The sequence below is a fragment of the Simochromis diagramma genome, unplaced genomic scaffold (assembly GCF_900408965.1).
Source record: "Simochromis diagramma unplaced genomic scaffold, fSimDia1.1 OVJJ01000545.1, whole genome shotgun sequence".
NCBI classification, from domain to species: Eukaryota; Metazoa; Chordata; class Actinopteri; order Cichliformes; family Cichlidae; genus Simochromis; species Simochromis diagramma.
This window is the reverse complement of record NW_024387371.1, coordinates 1,898,213-1,916,525: the sequence shown is the minus strand read 5'-3', so window position 1 is coordinate 1,916,525 and position 18,313 is coordinate 1,898,213. Positions and strand designations below refer to the sequence as shown.

The 18,313-nt window shown below is 39.5% G+C and overlaps 1 protein-coding gene across 3 annotated transcripts in view; it reads left to right on the top strand.

Moving 5' to 3' along the window:
- The window catches only part of LOC120719091 (dedicator of cytokinesis protein 3-like), a 51,323-nt gene that overhangs the window by 27,466 nt on the left and 5,544 nt on the right, over positions 1-18,313 (top strand). For all 3 annotated transcript variants that reach the window (XM_040007990.1, XM_040007989.1, XM_040007987.1), the window contains exons 17-46: positions 122-228; positions 857-1,028; positions 1,106-1,203; positions 1,584-1,667; positions 1,767-1,867; positions 1,979-2,060; positions 2,465-2,635; positions 3,307-3,499; positions 3,657-3,784; positions 3,895-4,041; positions 4,150-4,248; positions 4,341-4,435; positions 4,629-4,704; positions 4,830-4,930; positions 5,025-5,083; positions 6,765-6,913; positions 7,026-7,111; positions 7,222-7,248; positions 7,341-7,436; positions 7,526-7,586; positions 7,692-7,785; positions 10,588-10,736; positions 13,009-13,095; positions 13,354-13,458; positions 14,740-14,881; positions 15,302-15,468; positions 17,487-17,573; positions 17,705-17,884; positions 17,994-18,077; positions 18,186-18,302. In XM_040007990.1, the coding sequence (XP_039863924.1) occupies positions 122-228; positions 857-1,028; positions 1,106-1,203; positions 1,584-1,667; positions 1,767-1,867; positions 1,979-2,060; positions 2,465-2,635; positions 3,307-3,499; positions 3,657-3,784; positions 3,895-4,041; positions 4,150-4,248; positions 4,341-4,435; positions 4,629-4,704; positions 4,830-4,930; positions 5,025-5,083; positions 6,765-6,913; positions 7,026-7,111; positions 7,222-7,248; positions 7,341-7,436; positions 7,526-7,586; positions 7,692-7,785; positions 10,588-10,736; positions 13,009-13,095; positions 13,354-13,458; positions 14,740-14,881; positions 15,302-15,468; positions 17,487-17,573; positions 17,705-17,884; positions 17,994-18,077; positions 18,186-18,302 (3,344 nt within the window). The remainder of the gene's footprint in view (positions 1-121; positions 229-856; positions 1,029-1,105; positions 1,204-1,583; positions 1,668-1,766; positions 1,868-1,978; positions 2,061-2,464; positions 2,636-3,306; positions 3,500-3,656; positions 3,785-3,894; positions 4,042-4,149; positions 4,249-4,340; positions 4,436-4,628; positions 4,705-4,829; positions 4,931-5,024; positions 5,084-6,764; positions 6,914-7,025; positions 7,112-7,221; positions 7,249-7,340; positions 7,437-7,525; positions 7,587-7,691; positions 7,786-10,587; positions 10,737-13,008; positions 13,096-13,353; positions 13,459-14,739; positions 14,882-15,301; positions 15,469-17,486; positions 17,574-17,704; positions 17,885-17,993; positions 18,078-18,185; positions 18,303-18,313) is intronic.

Below are 18,313 nucleotides of genomic sequence, written 5' to 3'. Positions count from 1 at the left end.
TAATGCAACCCAGTGGCACCCCCAGTACACACGTTTATTCGGATGATTGCTCACAGTATGCAAGGTTTATGCAGCATAGTTAAATATATGATTCGGGATACTGTGATGTGTTTCCTTTCAGCTAAAGACAAAGGGGAGAAAAAACTGTTTGGTTTTGCCTTCACTCCTCTGATGAGAGAGGATGGGACCACACTCTCAGATGAGAGTCATGAGCTGTATGTGTACAAGGTAAGATGCTGCAGACATGTGGTGCTCTGCAGCAGCTGTAGAAAGTGACTCATACACGAGTGAAAGTCCTGCCTTTATGCAATATCTCATCCTTGTTAGCTGCCTGACATGTCGTCAGTTTTTGATATGTGATCATGCATGTGTACTTAGCACATTAAAACATAATTATGTAAATAACTGAGCGAAACACCGAGGTCTAGTGTGGCAGTTGGCTGGTTTTTTTTACTGCTCCCAGAGAGAAGAGCCAAATTCATTTTCCCATTTACCATTTTTGACTGATATTTTGGTAAATACGCTACATATACAAGGCACATTCACATAGAGCTTTTAACTATACACGCAGGGCTTCTCCTAACATGCACGTATTCTGATGGATAAATCTGGGGCAGTTTGGGGGGTTTGGTACTTTGCCCAAGGACACAAGGACATGGAAGTTGGAGGAGCTGGGTACCTTATGTTTAGTGTAAAACCCGCTCGACCTTCTGAGCAACAGCTGCCAAAAGCCACAGCTACAGCCACCCTGTTATTGACTAGAACTGCAGCTCTTTTTGCTGCAGTATTCTTTCATTAAATATTAATTGTCCACATGTGTGTGTCCAGCTCTTACTGTTCCATTTCAATCCTCTAGTGTGATGAAAACGCCACCTTCAGCAACCAGGGCCTTTATCTGAGCCTGCCCTGCTGTAAGGAGGACTTTAACAGCTGCCCCAACCTACCTGCTAACCTGCCCTTCCAGAGAAGCCCCAAAGAAACCTTCTGGGTCTCTACGATACTCTGCTCCACCAAACTAACACAAAATGGTAATCTACCACCTTATACATGCTGCTCTTCCATGCTGTGTCTTCCTGGTCAGCTTATTTGGATTTCTTTCTTTCAGTGGACCTTCTGGCTCTTCTTAACTGGAAGGCCCACCCAGACAGGGTGTTGGACATCCTCGGTCGACTACGCCAAATCAGCGGGGAGGAGATTGTCAAGGTTATTATTTCTGTAACTGTAGCTTTACTGAGTTCAGTTTTTTTTGATAATATCTGAAGATCATTTGTTTTATTATCCTGTTATGGTTTCATTTTGTTTATTTGCTAAATATTGTGTTGTTGTGATTAAGGAGTAGGATTTCTTTGTGTGCATCCAAAATACACGTAAAGTTTTTGTAGTATTTAGAGAAATTGCGTTGAGCTGGTCTGTCGAGCGGTCACATTAGCGTGTCAGAAAAAAAACAGAAATGTTTTTAAAATGTTTGTGATGACGGGGCTATCCTTTTTTCTTTTTTCCTTGTTTCTATTTTAGTTAGCAGTAAAGCCTTTAATGCGATGCTTGTTTTGAGACGTGCTCTTTTTGTTCCCCTCTCTTTGCAGTTCTTGCGAGATGTCCTGGATACGCTCTTCTGTCTTTTAGATGACAACACTGATAAATACGGGCCGCTGGTTTTCCAGTCTTTGGTAAGAAAATGAAAGGAGCTGTACTCACAAATTAAAATTTGTATTGTGACTTTTAGGTAGAGGAAGTGTTTTACAATTTATATGTATTTGTGTGCTCAGGTCTTCATCATTAACCTGCTCAGGGACAGCCGTTTCTACCACTTCAGACCCGTCATGGACTCCTACATACAAAACCACTTTGCAGGAGCTTTGGCATACAAGTATAAAAACATTTACCAAATTCTTTGAAGTTAGTCTGTAGCACAAATAAAGAAGAAGCTCAGGTTCTGGTTTTGCGCAAAGTGTCTTACTTTGAGAAAATTTGTCTGCAGAGAGCTGGTTCGATGTCTAAAGTGGTACATGGACCGTTCAGCTGAGGTCGTCCGACAGGACCACATACAGGAAGCCATGAGGGTAAAGTCTCGCACTCACTTCACTTCTGGTTCTTCCTTGGCTCATTCTGCAGCGATTAATTAGCATGGCATGAGGAAATGGTCAAACAGATGTGCTGATAAGGAATAATGTGACATCGTATGAGGCCTCAGGAAGCGGATGTCCTTCTGAAAGAAAAGCTAATGAAAGGAAGTTATTAAAAATGACATACAGAGTGCAGCATTTCCATGTGCTCTTTGAATTTCCTTTGTGATTGAATCTCTTAAACAGATACTTTGTCACAGGGCCTGATTAGAAGCATTTGTTTTATGTATTGATTTTCAATATTCAACTCATCCAGCATGCAAGTTTCATTCTTTGTTTGGAAACTGATGAAGTGAGCACCAACTGACTCCTTATCTATATCTCCCCAACAATCAACTCAGGCGTTAGAGTATCTGTTCAAGTTCATCGTCCAGTCTCGTATCCTGTACTCAAGAGCCACCTGCGGGATGGAGGAGGAGCAGTTCAGAGCCAGCATCCAAGAGCTTTTCCAGTCGATCCGCTTTGTCCTGAGTCTGGATAGCCGCAGCTCAGAGAATCTGGTGTTCACACAGGTCAGACGCTTCACACTTCACGGCCAACAACCATTTCCCCTTTAAACTACTCTCAAAATCCCCCTTATGTCACCTGCTCACCAGCCATTTTTATCTTTTGTTATAATTTTTTTTTGTAATTTTCAGTTTTATTCACTCTCAGTTTGCATTCATATTTCATTGCTTGAGTTTGTTAACTTCTTTTATTCCTGTGACTTTTATTTGTTGTGTTTTTTGATTGATGCTTCCATCCTTCACTGCCACTGTTGAGCCCTCCTTGGCTTGATTTTTGGACAGTCTAGGGCTTTCATCAGCTGCATGCCTCTCTGTGTTCATGCTCCTGGGCTCTCGTCCTCCTCAGTAAGTTACAGCGCCCCCTTGTGTTTCTTCCACAATGCAGCAGATACTGCGCAACCTGAATCTGAATCAACCTGGATCTGAAAGATTAGATGTTTTAATTTGAGACTAAATATAAAATTAACTAAACCGTTTTGTGCATCAACACATTTGCTGGATTCCTTTGAGTTTCCGCTTAATTTGTTTTTTCATTTTATGTGTGTATGTCATGGAGAAAGGCCTTTTCATTCATTTGTGTTATGACTTTCAGTGTATTTGTAGCATCTTTGAAACTGAATATTTGTTCCCTATGTATTCTACTAATTGCAGCTCTGTGCTTTTGTTTCCCTCTCAAGGCAGCGCTGTTGAACAGCTTCCCTGATATCTTTGATGAGCTGCTGCAGATGTTCACTGTTCAGGAGGTAGCCGAATATGTCAGGGGCACCCTAGGGAGCATGCCCAGCACAGTGGACATTGGCCAGTCTATGGATGTGGTCAAGCTGCAGTCTATTGCTCGCACAGTCGAGAGCCGCCTCTTTTTCTTCCCCGGTGAGACAATTGTGAAGGTTTTAAGAAAATGTTTTTCTCTGAAGATGACAGAACAGCATGGTCCGACGGTTTCAGCCCATGCAAATCTAATGTGCGTAAAGTGTGTTTTTCGTTTTATATTCAGTTTGCTTCCTTCTTTTCTTTCCCCTTTTGCCAGAATCTCGTAGTATATTGTTGCCAGTGGTTTTACATCACATCCACCTGCATCTACGCCAGCAGAGGGAGCTGCTCATTTGTTCTGGGATCCTGGGCAGTATTTTTTCAATAATCAAGACAAGCTCCATGGTACAGATCCCTGTTCTCTGTGCATACTTAACACATACTGACGTATTGTATGCTAATGTTTTTTAGTTGCGCTGCATCCGTCAGTTTACTCCTTTGATTTTTGTTTTCAGGAGTCTTCTGTTCAGGAGGAGGTGGAGATGATGGTGGAGAGCTTGCTGGATGTGCTGCTGCAAACTCTTCTGTCCATCATGAGCAAATCTCACTCTGTGGAGACATCCAGAGGACAAAGATGCCCCCAGTGCACTGCTGAGATAACGGTAAACTGTCGCGCAAGCAGCATCTTTGATGGACAGTAAAAATAAATTCCATTTAGTTCATCTTTTTCTTCATTAACCTTTCTGTGTCTGCGATGTTCTTGCATACAGGGGGAGTATGTTTCCTGTCTTCTGTCCCTGCTCCGGCAGATGACGGAGATCCATTTTCACCATCTACTCAACAACTTCCACAGCAAGGAGGAACTAAAGGTGGGAAACTCTCTGAGTCTCAAAGCTTTGTGCAGTGGCCTATTTACTACATTTCAGAACTGCATACTCTTTCTTAATATATTCCTCTGCAGGAGTTCCTGTTGAAGATCTTCTGCGTGTTTCGCAATCTGATGAAACTGACTATCTTCCCCCGTGACTGGAGTGTCATGCGGCTCCTAACCAGTCAGTGAGTCTGCTTTTTCCATTTCTGTCATGCAGTCTTTGTCCCAGAGATGGTAAGGGAATACAGCCAACCATTAGATCAGGCTTTCTTCAGATAATCCTACTCTGAAGGTGACGCTTGTGTTGCAAAATGTTTCATCTATTTTTGGCACCTAGCTCATTTTGTAAGCTGACAGGGTAATGTTTGCTTTCTGCAGTATCATCGTAGTGACAACACAGTTTCTGTCTCCGGCACTGCACAAGAACTTCTCAGATGCAGATTTTGATTTCAAGGTGCGTGTTAGGAGAGCAGCTAGTGCTCACTACACCATGAAGCCACACAGCAGCTAACTAGCGCAATTTAAATGTCATTCAGTGTTGCGTTTCTTTACTTTTGTTTATAATTCTATGTCTGTCAGGTGTGGAACTCCTTTTTCAGCCTCACTGTGCTGTACATCAACCAGCCCAGCCTGCAGCTGGAGTCATTAGGTCCTGCAAAGAGAAAGAAAGTCCTAGATAAGTAAGAGTTTTTTAATTGTGTGTGCTTTCTTCCAAGCATCGTGTTAATTATGTCATTTTCGACATTTGATCTCTTTTTGCTGTTCTATTTGTAGGTATGGTGACATGAGAGTTATGATGGCATATGAGCTCTTCAGCATGTGGCAAAAATTAGGTTTGTGATGCCCACTTTTAGCACAGACACATACATGTATCACTAGCAATTACACTACTGTGCAAAATTCTCAAGCCATTCCTCATTTCTCTTTATTTTGATAGGAAAACTGGGAATTGGGTGGAACGACTTATTGAAACGTGCAAAAATCCATGAAAATAATGACTATAAGGCAAAAACAGAGTTTTATAGTTACAATGTGCTTGAAAGGCAGTATTTGGTATGACCACCTTTACTCTTCAGCACAGCCTGAGCTCCTGAGAATAGTTCTCCAGGCTTTTTGAAGGACGTTCAAAGCTCTTCTTTGGATGTTGGCTGGTTTTTGTTCCATTCTTTGTCACGATGATCCCACACTGCTTCAGTAATATTGAGGTTAGGGCTCTGGGGAGGCCAGTCCATGACTGATAATGTACACTTTTACTTCATTGACAGTGTGTTTGGGATCATTTTCAAGTTGAAAAATGAAGCCTAAGGCAATCAGAAGCATTTTAGATGGTATTGTGTGGTGGAATAAAACTTGACTGCACTTTTCTGGCTTCACCACCAGCTGAAATGCGGTCCCAAATCATGACAGATTCTCCATGTGTTTTAGAATTGCCTGTAGACACTTGCTGTTCTACCTTTCTCCTGCCCTCCTATGTACATATTGAAAGCAATTTGAAGCAGAAATTTCATTTGGATTAAGCACTCCATGAAACTTGTGGCCACTGATGCATTGATGTCAGGTGTCCTCCACTTGACCAATTTCCTCAAATTCCACTAAAAAACTCACCATTTTCTCATATACCAAGTTTGCAGCTAATAGCTCTTTGGGATTCACCTTGCTAGCAAAACAATACAGTTTAGGCCCATCAAACTGTGGTATTTTTTGTAGCTTTAACAAAAGAAATTAGAACAAGTGTATTTTTGTGACATGCTTCTAGCAACAACGTGCATAAAAATACAGTTTAGAACTGATTGTATGCTAAGTTGTTGTTGTGTAGAAACAACAGAGGTTCATTCTTTGAATAAGGCATGTTTTTTTATGCTTGAAAAACTAAGTGTTAAGTTACTTAACATCTGTTTACATTCCTGCAACCCTGCATCCAATTTAGAGTTGCGGGGTTGCTGGAGCCTATGCTAGCTAACATAGGGTAAGAGGCTGTGTACACTTTGAAGAGGTCACCAGGCTGTGGCAGGGATAACACAGACACAGACAACCATTCAATGACCAATTAACATAACCCCACTAACCACATGTCTTTGGACTGTGGGCGGAAGCCGAAGTACCAGGAGAGATCCCACACAGATACAGGGGGAATATTCAAATTCCACAAAATCCAGCAGGTGATTGGTAGATTTAAACCCAGGACCTCCTTGCTAGGAAGCAACCAGGCTAACCACCATGCCACCCAGAAAAAAAAGGGATTTCTCAGAATGTTTTTTGAAAATGTACAAGTACAGTGACTGGAGCAAACATGAATGACAGAGCAGCTGATGCCCAAAGAAGAACTATTAAACACCCTCAGAAAACCTGGAGAACTATTGCTCAAGACCACTTTAAAAAAGTAAAATAAGTTCAGCTACTTCATAGCAAAGTATAAAGAAATAAAAGGTGGCTTAAGACTTTTCACAGTACTACGTATATCCATGAAATTAGTGCAAACAAACTGGTCTGTCTGTATGAATCTTCTTAATCCAGGAGACAATAAGCCACACTTCATCCCAGGAATGATGGGTCCCTTCCTTGGTGTTACGCTGGTTCCACAGACCGAGGTTCGAAATATTATGATCCCAATTTTTCATGACATGATGGATTGGGAGCAGAGGAAAAATGGAAACTTCAAACAGGTAGCATAATTATGACATTGCACTATGAAATGAACCCATTGTTAGCTTGCAGCAATGGACAGGCCCTTTGTCACATAACATCTTTTGGCTGAATGTGTTTGTGCTTGTGTAGGTGGAGGCAGAGCTGATGGATAAGCTGGACAGCATGGTGTCGGATGGGAAAGGCGATGACAATCACAGAGAGCTCTTCAGCCTGTTGTAAGCATCAAACCCGTGTTTAGCGAGCCTGTGGAGTGATATTCAGGATAATGCCACTCTATTAGTATTTCCTTCTAACACGCTTCTTTTTTGTTTTGTCGTCACCCGAGGACCCAACTGTTTGGTCCGTATCCAAGGTGAATGGACTGGCAGACATATTTATTCATATGTGTTGCATTTCTGTGCTCATCGCCTTTGGTAAAAATGCTTTAATGTATTTTCTGTGCAGCCTGCTGGAGAAGATTGAGCAGGAGACCTGGAGAGAAACAGGAATCTCATTTGTCACATCAGTCACAAGACTTGTTGAGCGAATACTAGATTACAGGTAGGCTAAAATGTAGTTGTCATCTTAACTATGTTGCTTTCTAAAAATAAATCGCAGAGCAATAAGAAGTAAACACGTCATATTTATAGGGACTGCATGAAAGGAGATGAGATGGAGAACAAGAAAATTGGTGGCTCTGTCAATCTTATGGTAAGAAGTTTCATGAGTTTTTATTCTGGATTTTATAAAAGCATATATTAATATTTTCAAAATTGGGGAGACAAATTCACCATTCGTGTTTATTTTGAAAATCAGAACTTCTACAAATCAGAGGTCAACAAAGAAGACATGTACATCCGTTATATCCACAAGCTGTGTGACCTGCATCTCCAAGCAGAGGACTTCACAGGTACCTGAGATATTTAATGGAATATCCTTTAGAGTTTGCACATGAGAATTAAATAAATGCAACAAAAGAATGCAAGATTTGACCTTCTCTCTTTGCCTCTGTGCAGATTTTAATTCAACTGGAGTGCAGAGAACAAAAAAGTCTCTTTTATGCCAGTCTGAGATACTGACCTTTCATATTGCTGTTTTATGACTGCACAGGACAATGATGCAAGCAGCAGAAGGGAGGATGCTATTGCTGTGTAGTCATAATTTGCAACTTTGTGGACTGTTGTTATTAGCCTGCTAGCACTACCCCCACAGTTTTTAGCCACACACACAAATGAATTGTTCCTGGTGAAATTCAGTTTGACTTCATGTTCAGGAGAGCGTGTACACGTGCATACCCTTTGATGGACGTCTCCTTCATGCTCCAGTTGATTTATTACTCATGCACATGAGACTTTACATACTTACTAGCTTTGCTTCACATAGTTGGGGTTTTTTGTTGCCTAAGAAGAATGAGCTATTCAGCAGGTAGCTGCAGTGAGTCCGCTTTCAGCATCTGAGACTCGGGAATCGTCCTATTCAAACTGGGGGAAACTTCACTACAGCTGACTGGATTCTTTGTTGGGCTGCAGATGAAGAAGATAATAGAGAAACTAATGGTGTGCTAAAAACAGAGACATCACACAAGTGTAACGACACCCATGGTTAAATAGATAGCTTAATATCAGGTAGAGATAATTATGTGCTGTTAGCTTAACATTAAGAAGTCAAACTATTGCATGGCGGTTGTACAGCCAGCTTTTTTATGTAAGTTGTAAATGTGAGATTTATATCACATTTATCCATTTTATTTGGAGAAGAAGGGGCTTTACAGTACATTTACGATGCGGTAATGTCACTTTAGTCACATAAAGCAGAAATCAGGGGAAGTTGTCGCGTAATCTTACTGTGTAAATGGCTTGTGTGAGTAAAGCTTTACTCACATTATCTCACATTATCAGCAGTGGTGTTATTGTGTGCGCATAAATGTAGCCAAATGTGACTAATTGAATTCAATCTTATTCATTGCCGCTTACGTAAAACAAACAACAGGCAGCTGGGAAAATGACCAAAACACATTTAAGTGTCCAGCAGAGTTGGGTGTGATTGCACATGTGGTTATTGTGTGAATCAGAACCAACATTAAAAAACTTTGCTTTTTTTTTTCCAAAATATGATTCAATTCAGAAGGTGGGATCAGCGGGTACAGTGGGTTCGTAGTGCTGGAACACTTACTTATTTTTTTTATTATCAGTTAATCTGCCAATTTATGTGTTTACCAGATTAATCATTCATTATGTAAAAACTCTTCTTTGGACACAAAGGATAATCAGCATAAAATGGATTTTAGTGGAAGTCTAGTGTTGGTTGAAAATTCAAATAGTCCAACCAACACTCAGAAACTCAAGGAAACTTAGTTTATCATTTCATAAGACAAAAATCAGCAAATTGTAACAACTGAAAATCTTTTTGAACTAATAATTTCAGTTGTACTTTATGTGACATTACACCTACCAAAGTGTGTTAACTTTTTCACAATTAACAAAGAGTCCATAGTGGAGACAACTCACTATCTATTTGTTTAGATTAATAATTTTTCTTATACTCCTCACGGTCAGAAAAATAAACAGAGAGTTGTTCATTTCATACTTAAAAAAGTATAAATACTGGCTAATATATATATATATATATATATACAGACTTAGTTATTTAATAGGTGATGCAGAAGATTCTACGATGTCTTTTAACTCAACAAGGCCGAGGCCTTTTAACTTCTCCTCAGTGATCACAATTGACTTATTGGACACGACTGAACAATTCAATAGGCAGCCAAAATCTGAAACTGCCCACACGGAGAGGCCAAACGCCTTCTAGAGAAAAGGTTTATGGTCAGTTGAGACCAAGATTGATCTCCAATCTACAAGCTACAATTGGCTACAATGACAAGAGACATGTTTGGACAAGTAAAGGTGAGGCTTCAGACCTAAGAACACTACAACGCCAAGCATGGTTGTGGTGGCATCATGCTCTGAGGCTGTTTTACTGCCAGTGGTACTGTTACATTAGACAAAATGAATGAAATAGCAACCTCACCTCAAATCAACTTGGACATAATTGGTTATTCCAACAGGACAATGATCCCAAACACACATGAGTATTGGTTTTGGAATGGATAAAGCAGGCTAACATTAAACTTCCTAAAAAATTAATTGATTACCCTTAAAAGCCAGATCTGTGCCAGGAAGCCAACCAATTTAAATGGTCTCTGCCTTCAAGAAGAAGGGTCCAACTAGAATTACATTTACCAAATATTAGCAGAGGTGTATTTCAGCCTATACTTTTGATCTTGTTTGAATTAGAGAAAATCCAAAATGAATTCAAACTTGTGCACACACAATTCTTGTTTTTTTTTTTTTTTAAACTCATTAAACATGTTGTATGCTGCGCAATTAGTAAACCCTGGAAAAAAGAATGATTCAAAGAAACCATTAAATCCCAAAGTTGCCATGACATCCATGCCCATGATTAGTCAGCTTCAGTCAAAACTATATTATAGGTCTGATATGGTGTTAACTGTGCAGATGCTCCTTGTAGTCTGACTGCTTTTAAACAAAAACATGATTATCAGGGGAGCTTAGGTTCATCCGACTGTTTTATGTCATACATCTTCTGTTCACAAAAACTGGACAAAAAAATTTAACTGTGCCTAAAGCCTTTGGGTTTTTACTTATATAGAAGGTAATCTCAATTTTTTTTCATACCCCCTTGACAACAGAGGCAGCCTTCACCCTCCTGCTGTACTGGGAGCTGTTACAGTGGGAGGACCGGCCCCTAAGGGATTTTCTTCACTATCCCTGTCAGAGCGAATGGCAACGTAAAGAGAACCTGAGTCGTAAAATCCTCCACTACTTCAACAAGGGCAAGGCAAGTGAATATTTTTTATACCTTTCCTTTGTCTCCTGCTCCTGTTTCCGCTGACTTAAATCCAGTGTTTCATGCAAATGTTAAAGGCCTGTAATATCTGACCTGTGCTAACCTCTGACTGCACTGCAGCGGAGCCTCCAGCAGCGAGTCAAATGAGGAAATGAAGGAAAGGCTGAGTTAACTTTATAGTGATGGATTGATATTACTAGGTCGTGCTGGACAAGTCACATTTGAAGCTAAATCAACTTAGATAAATGAAAGCGACATTAAATTTTATAGCTTTTTTTTTTTTGCTTTTTGTTCAAAGGGCTGTTTGTTCTCATCTGCAGTGCAGCTGCTCCCAAGTATAATCAGATTTCTCCCTCATTAAATCTGGGAGTGAGTCAGTCTTGTAGTGCTTCTATTCAATGTTTTTCCCAAGTTTTTAGTGTGTTTTACATCTTTTGCCAGCCCCAGTAATTGCATATCTCCACTTATTTTTCATAAATTAGTCCTGCATGCTTCTGTTAAACTAGAATTCAGAGGGGCAAAAGAAGCACTAACCCTTCACCCAACACTGCAGTGTAAAACCATGCTGTATAAAAGCTTTAAAATGTAATTTCATTACTTATTAGCATTTTAAACTGTAATTGTGTTATTATTACCAGTATAGGCTCTTTATGAATATTTCTGTAGAGCATTAATGCTGTGTTAGGTGGGTAGTGGAGCTACTGTTCTACTATTCTATGCAATCTTCAGTTGTTACATCTTTTTACTGCTTACTGTGCAACCCAATCATCATATGTGGAAAATCATTGCAACTAAAACCAGTTAAATTAAGTTAAGAGTTCTCTGTGCTAAAGTAAACACAGACTATCATAATACAAATACAAACATGCAGCCTTTGCACGCAGCAGCGAGGGTCAGATTTCTGTTCAAATGTGATTTGCTTCCTAGAATCATTCCTCCCTGGCTGGTATTCATCCACCAAATTGAATTAGTTGACTGGTGTTGCTGCTTTGGAGAGGACAATGCCCTCTGGACTCTGGGAGCAGCTGAGAAAGAAATAAAAGTGGCCTCCTTCATTAAATCAGTGTTATTGCTGCTCTCGTTTAAAAAGGGAAGCTGTTCTTTACCTGCTGCTGCATTTGTTACAGTTCATACACGGCGAACAGAAATCTGTATCTGTTTAAAGGAAAGCTTGTGAAATAAATGATGGGACTTAGAAAAATGTTTCTACTGTGTGTGAATCAGAGAGAAAACAGCTAAGCGAGGTTAAGTTTTTAGATCTTTAACACTATGCTCGTCTTTTCCTCTTGTTTAAGCACAATTTTAACACATTTTAAATGTGTTTTGTAACACATTTAAAATAAACTATGCTAACCACCTTCACTTTCATACACTGCTCTGAAAAGAAATGTGACTAATAATGCTAGTTTATTTAGCAGCAACAAATTGTATCTATTAAACATTCATAGCATAATTACAATAACACAATAATAGAAAGGGCTTTGCAAAGCAAATAGATTATAATTAAATAAATAGCTTAAAAAACACAAATAAAACAAGGATTAGGAAATTGAAGAAACAGTGGGAATAATATGACAGGTTAAATGAAGAAATAAAAAAATGATAGATGAGGAAAAAAGCAGATTTAATAAAGTTTGGCGAAGTGGTTTAAAATTATATGCAGTTTGCTGCAGTTCAGTTCTCCCGGTAAGAGTTATAGCTTTTACATCATTGCAATTCGAATTGTCTAACATGAGATGCCTCAAAAGTCTTCACATGAATGAAAAAACATAAAAAAGTTCATTTAACCGAATACAGTTTTGCAATAATAACATAGAAAATAAGAGTTGACTAATCCTAACTTTACTGCATAAAACTAATACTCATACTTTTTTTTTCATATTTCTTTTAATCCACCGATTTATTTTTTTCAGTGTAGATCTCAGTAAAGCCGCTCCTGCTGCTGCTGGTAATGAAAAATGATAAATGTAAGGTAAAATTGCCAGTAGATAGCAGACTCAGCAACACGTTCTATCACACATACCAATTAACTCTCTTATATGGAGAAATGGAAAAAATAATATTAATAAAAGAAAAAGAAAACCTGAAATCATAATGGTCTCTTTGCACTAATCTGACAATTTAGATGCTGAAATTGTTCCATTTAAAATCTTAATAACCTACAACCTTCCCAAAACACACTTTTAATGTTATGACATTTCTCTTGATTATTAAGGATAAATCAAGATTTATTCTCATTCAGCTTCATTTTATGACTTTGCAGTGCTGGGAATATGGAATCTCTCTTTGCCGGGAGCTAGCTTTCCAGTATGAGACTCTATATGATTATCAGAGCCTCAGCTGGATACGGGTAAGTCCCGCATGTTCCTCATTTCTGCTTTTATTAACAAACAAGCATCCTTTGTGATGAAGAAGGTGGTAGTGTTGACAGCTTCCTCCGTTATCATCATGCTCTGTTATTTGGTGTGACGCGTGCACAGCGGCAAACACAATGTCCTAATTACCTGTGCACGCCCACACTCCCAAGAAAATGGAGTCAGCTCAGTAATGTGTGTGATTGCTCGATTATTCATCTTGACTCTTTTGCATTTTTTTCATTCGGTGACAGAAAATGGAGGCAGCATACTATGACAACATCATTGAACAGCAGAGGATTGAACCGGAGTTCTTTCGAATGGGCTTCTATGGCAGGAAGTTTCCTTTCTTCCTCAGGGTAGGACTTTCCAAATCCAGTCTGACACAGATATAATCCTGCCGATGTGTTCAGATGTGCACTTCCACCATTGCTTTAACTGCAGTAGGCTGTGCAAGATGAGAAGTTAAAAAGTAAGATTGTTTACCAACCATTACTACCAAATATGTCATGGCCATCCTGACAGATTTTAGGGTGATGCATTAATTTCTTCTAATCTAAGTAAGTCTGCCCAGTGCGGTCCTCTGACAACAGATTTATTTGCACTCATTGCCTTTCCTTGCCTATTACCCTTAGTTAAAGTAGCTATAATCTTTTTGTTTTGTTTTGTTTGTTTGTTTTATGAATGTATTAAAGAACAGTGTGAAAATTATCCTAGAATTATCACCTAAATCTCTCATTCCTGAGGGCTTTACAGAGGCTTGTTTAGTTGTCTGTCCTGTTACTTTGCTCCCTGTCACTTCTTTCATACACTACAAAGACCATAAGTATTGGGCTACTCATTCATTACACCTACAGGAGCTTGAAATCCATGCATGAAACTCCCATGAACAGTTTTTGTGCTAATATTAATGCCAGACGAGGTGTGGAGCTCAGCAGAGCACTGGTGAATTTTACACACTTGGTGACCCCACTATGTTGCCTGCAACTTTGCTGAGTTGCTGTGGTTCCTAAATGCTTCCACTTACAGTTTATTGGGGAATATCTACGAAGGAAGGCATTTCACAAACTCACTTGTCTTACCAGCGACGTCCTATTATTGTACCACACTCACTCAAATTCAGTGAGTTCATTAGAACAACCCATTCTTCCACAAATGTGGTTAATTTTGTAATTTGCTTACTTCAATGTCCAGTAGCTATAAAGAGTTAGGTCTGCGCTTGGTTTTAGTTAGTAGATAGTCCACTAACTGAAAAACCACTGCACGCTTTTCAGTTAGTCGCCTATCTGCTGCTGCACATAAACTATACGGACACAAGTATTCAGCCTCTTAATCTTTAAATTAAGACGTTCTCAGTCCACTTGTTACTGATGTATAAAATGAAGCATCTATCCATTCAGTTTGACTCTACAAACTTCAGATTATATATTTGTAGTCTGACGAGTGCACTGGAAATCCAACCATACGCCCTTTCTTGAAATGTAATTTATTTGTGCAATACCACCTAAATTTAATAGTAAATCAGACAGTACTGGAAAGAATTAAGCAATGTCCAGAGGAACACCTCACTTAAACTCTGAGAATCATTTGCAGCAGATTCTCAGCAACATTTCGGTCTTATGTCTTTTCTCTTTCTCCAGAACAAGGAGTTTGTCTGTCGCGGGTATGACTATGAACGGCTCGAGGACTTTCAGCAAAGGATGCTGGGGGAATTTCCGCAAGCCATCGCCATGCAGCATCCAAACATTCCAGATGACACCATCCTGCAAAGTGACGCTCAGTGTATCCTGGCAGTTTCACTATGGCTAAAACGACTTCATTATTTTTTCTTTAGAATGAGAGACCATTGCAACATCAGTCCGCAGATGTTCATATTGCATTGAGTCATTCGAAAAGCAGTAACCAGATTTATTTTGCATTTTTGCCTGGTAGATTTAATGACTTGAAAAGCAGAGCGATTGCTCCACGTGTTGTGCATTTTATTGGCTTTTGATTACTCTGCTAAGCATTTGAGTGTTGTTATTAGAGATTATTACAGATTAACTACTGAACTAAACACTGAAGTTGATTTCCAGGGTCACACAGGAAAAACTAAAGCTCTGTCTAAGTATTTCTTTTGAACATCCCCTCTGCTCTTCCTCCTCAGTGAATATGCATGTATGTCGGACTTTGTCTGTCACTTCCTTGACACTTGGCTTCTAGACTTGCAGATCTATGCGGTGACTCCAGTGTCAGACATTTCTGATGTGCCTCAGCTGGAACGTGTGCCTGAGAGGATCAAGAGTTTCTACCGCATAAACAATGTCAGCCGCTTCCACTATGACAGACCTTTCCACAAGGGGCCCAAGGACCGCGAGAATGAGTTCAGGGTACGTTGAGCCCGCAGTGCCAGCTCAGCCCATTTCTGACTCACTGTTTAGTTTTTTTTAACATGAAAATACTGAATATGGCTGTAACGCTATTATAAAACAATGAAACGGATCCAACTCTGTGGAAATTGCAGTGTAATTATGCAGACATTTTTTCATTTAAGAGACGTAAGCAGGTATAGGTGACGTAAGCAAGTGCAACACTTAAGGTGGCCACAGGGGAGTGCCTACAGCTCTTAGACAATAACGCCTTTAAAGCCCTTTAATGCCTTTAAATTTCTCTGCTACGTGCATAACCAATAATTGAAGATAAATATAATTAGATTTACTTTATTATGAGCTATGAGAAAAAATTGCAACAAAGTTAAACCAAGTGTTAATAAGATTTTTAGTATTAAATCTGGTCAGCTAAAGTCAATATTGTCACATTTGCCGCATTATTATTTGAGACACATTCTGGTTTAATAGTTCTTCTGTGTGGAGTAAATTGAGTTTGTAATATCAGGTTTTCATTCAAATATGACTCGCTTGTGTAGCAACAGTCACCGAATAAAATGTGACCACATCAGTCGTAATCACTGCAAAATTGAATAATGCGTGAAGAGGAAAAGCAAAACTTCACTAGCATGAAATAATTATAGGCACATAACATATATAGATACAAATAAATATACACTCATCAGCCACTTTATTAAGTACATCTCGTTAGTACCAGGCCTTCAGAGCTGTTTTAATTCTTTGTGGCATAAATTCAATAACATACCTCAGAGATTTTGACCCATCTTGACATGATAGCCTTTCCTGAATGATATACAGCAAATGATACAACGATGAAACTGCCTGCCTATCTTATGTATGAATTTGGTTCCTTCTTAACATTTTCAGATCACTCAGTGCAGCATGTGACACAGTAACGGTTTAAAATGTGCTGAAACCCAGCAGCTCCTTTGGATATAATTCTCTTCATACATTTGGGAAATAAATTCTTAATAACCTCAAAATCTGTTTGAATGTATCTGCTGGAAATGTCTTTTCCCACGCCAGTCTTATTTACTTTCTGAACCATAGCTGCTCTGTTCCTTTTTGACTCCCAGCCAGGGCGAAATGTCACCATCAAACGATCAAACAAAATGTAACAGCGCACAGAGGCCGTGGTAAAAAAATGTCAGTGATGAATAATGGTCTGATATTTAGATCGGCAATTTCTGAAATAGTCAGGCCAACCCATTTGGCACCAAAGACTATTACAAAGTCACTTAAATCATCTTTCTCCCCCATCCTGATGCTCGGTTTAAACTTCAGTAGCTCATTTTGCTTAAATGAACACTTTAACATGTGTGCCTAACAAAGTGGCCGTTCAGCCTATGTATTGGCTTAATACAACAATAATAAAAGAAGAAAGTCATCAACATTCGGGATCTTATTATCACCAAACAGGATCATAACAGGATCAGATTATAAGAGGCTATCTGTACCAAAAAAGGAATTTAAAGAAGGTATTTTCTATACTACAAAATTCTGTTTTCTCAAAATAAGATGTTTACATGTGCATAACACAACCAGAATACTCTGACTGTGAGTACTGTAATACTGGATACTACATGTACATAAGGTAAGATAAAAAGAAAAGAAGAAATCAATTTCCCTTAAATTATAACTTTAACAGTCAGTAAATTAATACAGTTGTTTAACTTTTGCTGCTGTTGTTTTTATTGTTGTTATTTTACCTGCCATTTCTATCTCGATGCTAACAATGCTCAAATCCCTACAACCTTCAGGGCTTAAGAGACTTGTAGGTATGATGCTGTTTGTCCTGACACAGTAACCCAAATTCAGAACCACACCACACAGGAATTCTCACTAGTCTGAAATGACCTATATCGTACTCTACAACACGGTGCTGAATAGTTTGCCAGCCCAGTATCTCTTATACACTGTCGGGTCTCCACTCGGTTTTCTTTTATATTAGTCTAGCAGTGGCTAATATGAGATGGCTTCTTTGTCCACATGTTTAACAGAGTCTGTGGATTGAGAGAACAACCTTGATCCTCTTGCGTCCTCTCCCCGGTATCTCCCGTTGGGCAGAGGTCGAAAGGAGAGAAGTGGTAAGGAGCTCAAACGTTCTCTCACTCACCTTGTATAGTACACATTACCTAATGGCCAGCTTTCTGTTAACATTTAAAGGCCATCTCCTCTTTCATCAAAGCTCAGAGTAAATATCTGTATTTATTTCAAGGTGGAGGTCAGCCCTCTGGAGAACGCTATTTACGTGGTGGAGAATAAGACCCAGGAGCTGCGGACTTTGATTAGCCAGTACCAGCACAGGCAGCATCATGGGAACATCAACCCGCTCAGCATGTGCCTCAATGGGGTCATAGATGCTGCTGTGAATGGAGGCATTGCCAGATATCAGGAGGTACTGCTGTAGGGCTGAGGGAGAGGGAAGAGAGGATAGCAGAAATGATGAATGATGAATTGGCGTTGTGAGAGAGATCTTTATTTTTTTGCCTCACCCTCTACCACAGGCGTTCTTTGATAAAGACTACATCAGCAGTCACCCAGAGGATACAGAGAGGATCTCACATCTGAAGGATCTAATGCAGGAACAAGTCAGGCTGGGTTTAAAAAGTTCAAAATATACGTTAACTGTATGTTAACCATAACATATGGTTATGAAACCTTCAGGTCACTATTGATTCCTCTGATTTCATCATCAGGTGCACATTCTCGGAGTAGGGCTGGCTGTTCACGAGAAACTGGTGCATCCAGAGATGCGTCCTCTGCACAAAAAGCTTGTGGACCAGTTCCACATGATGAGAACAGGCTTACACCACGTGAGTAGAGT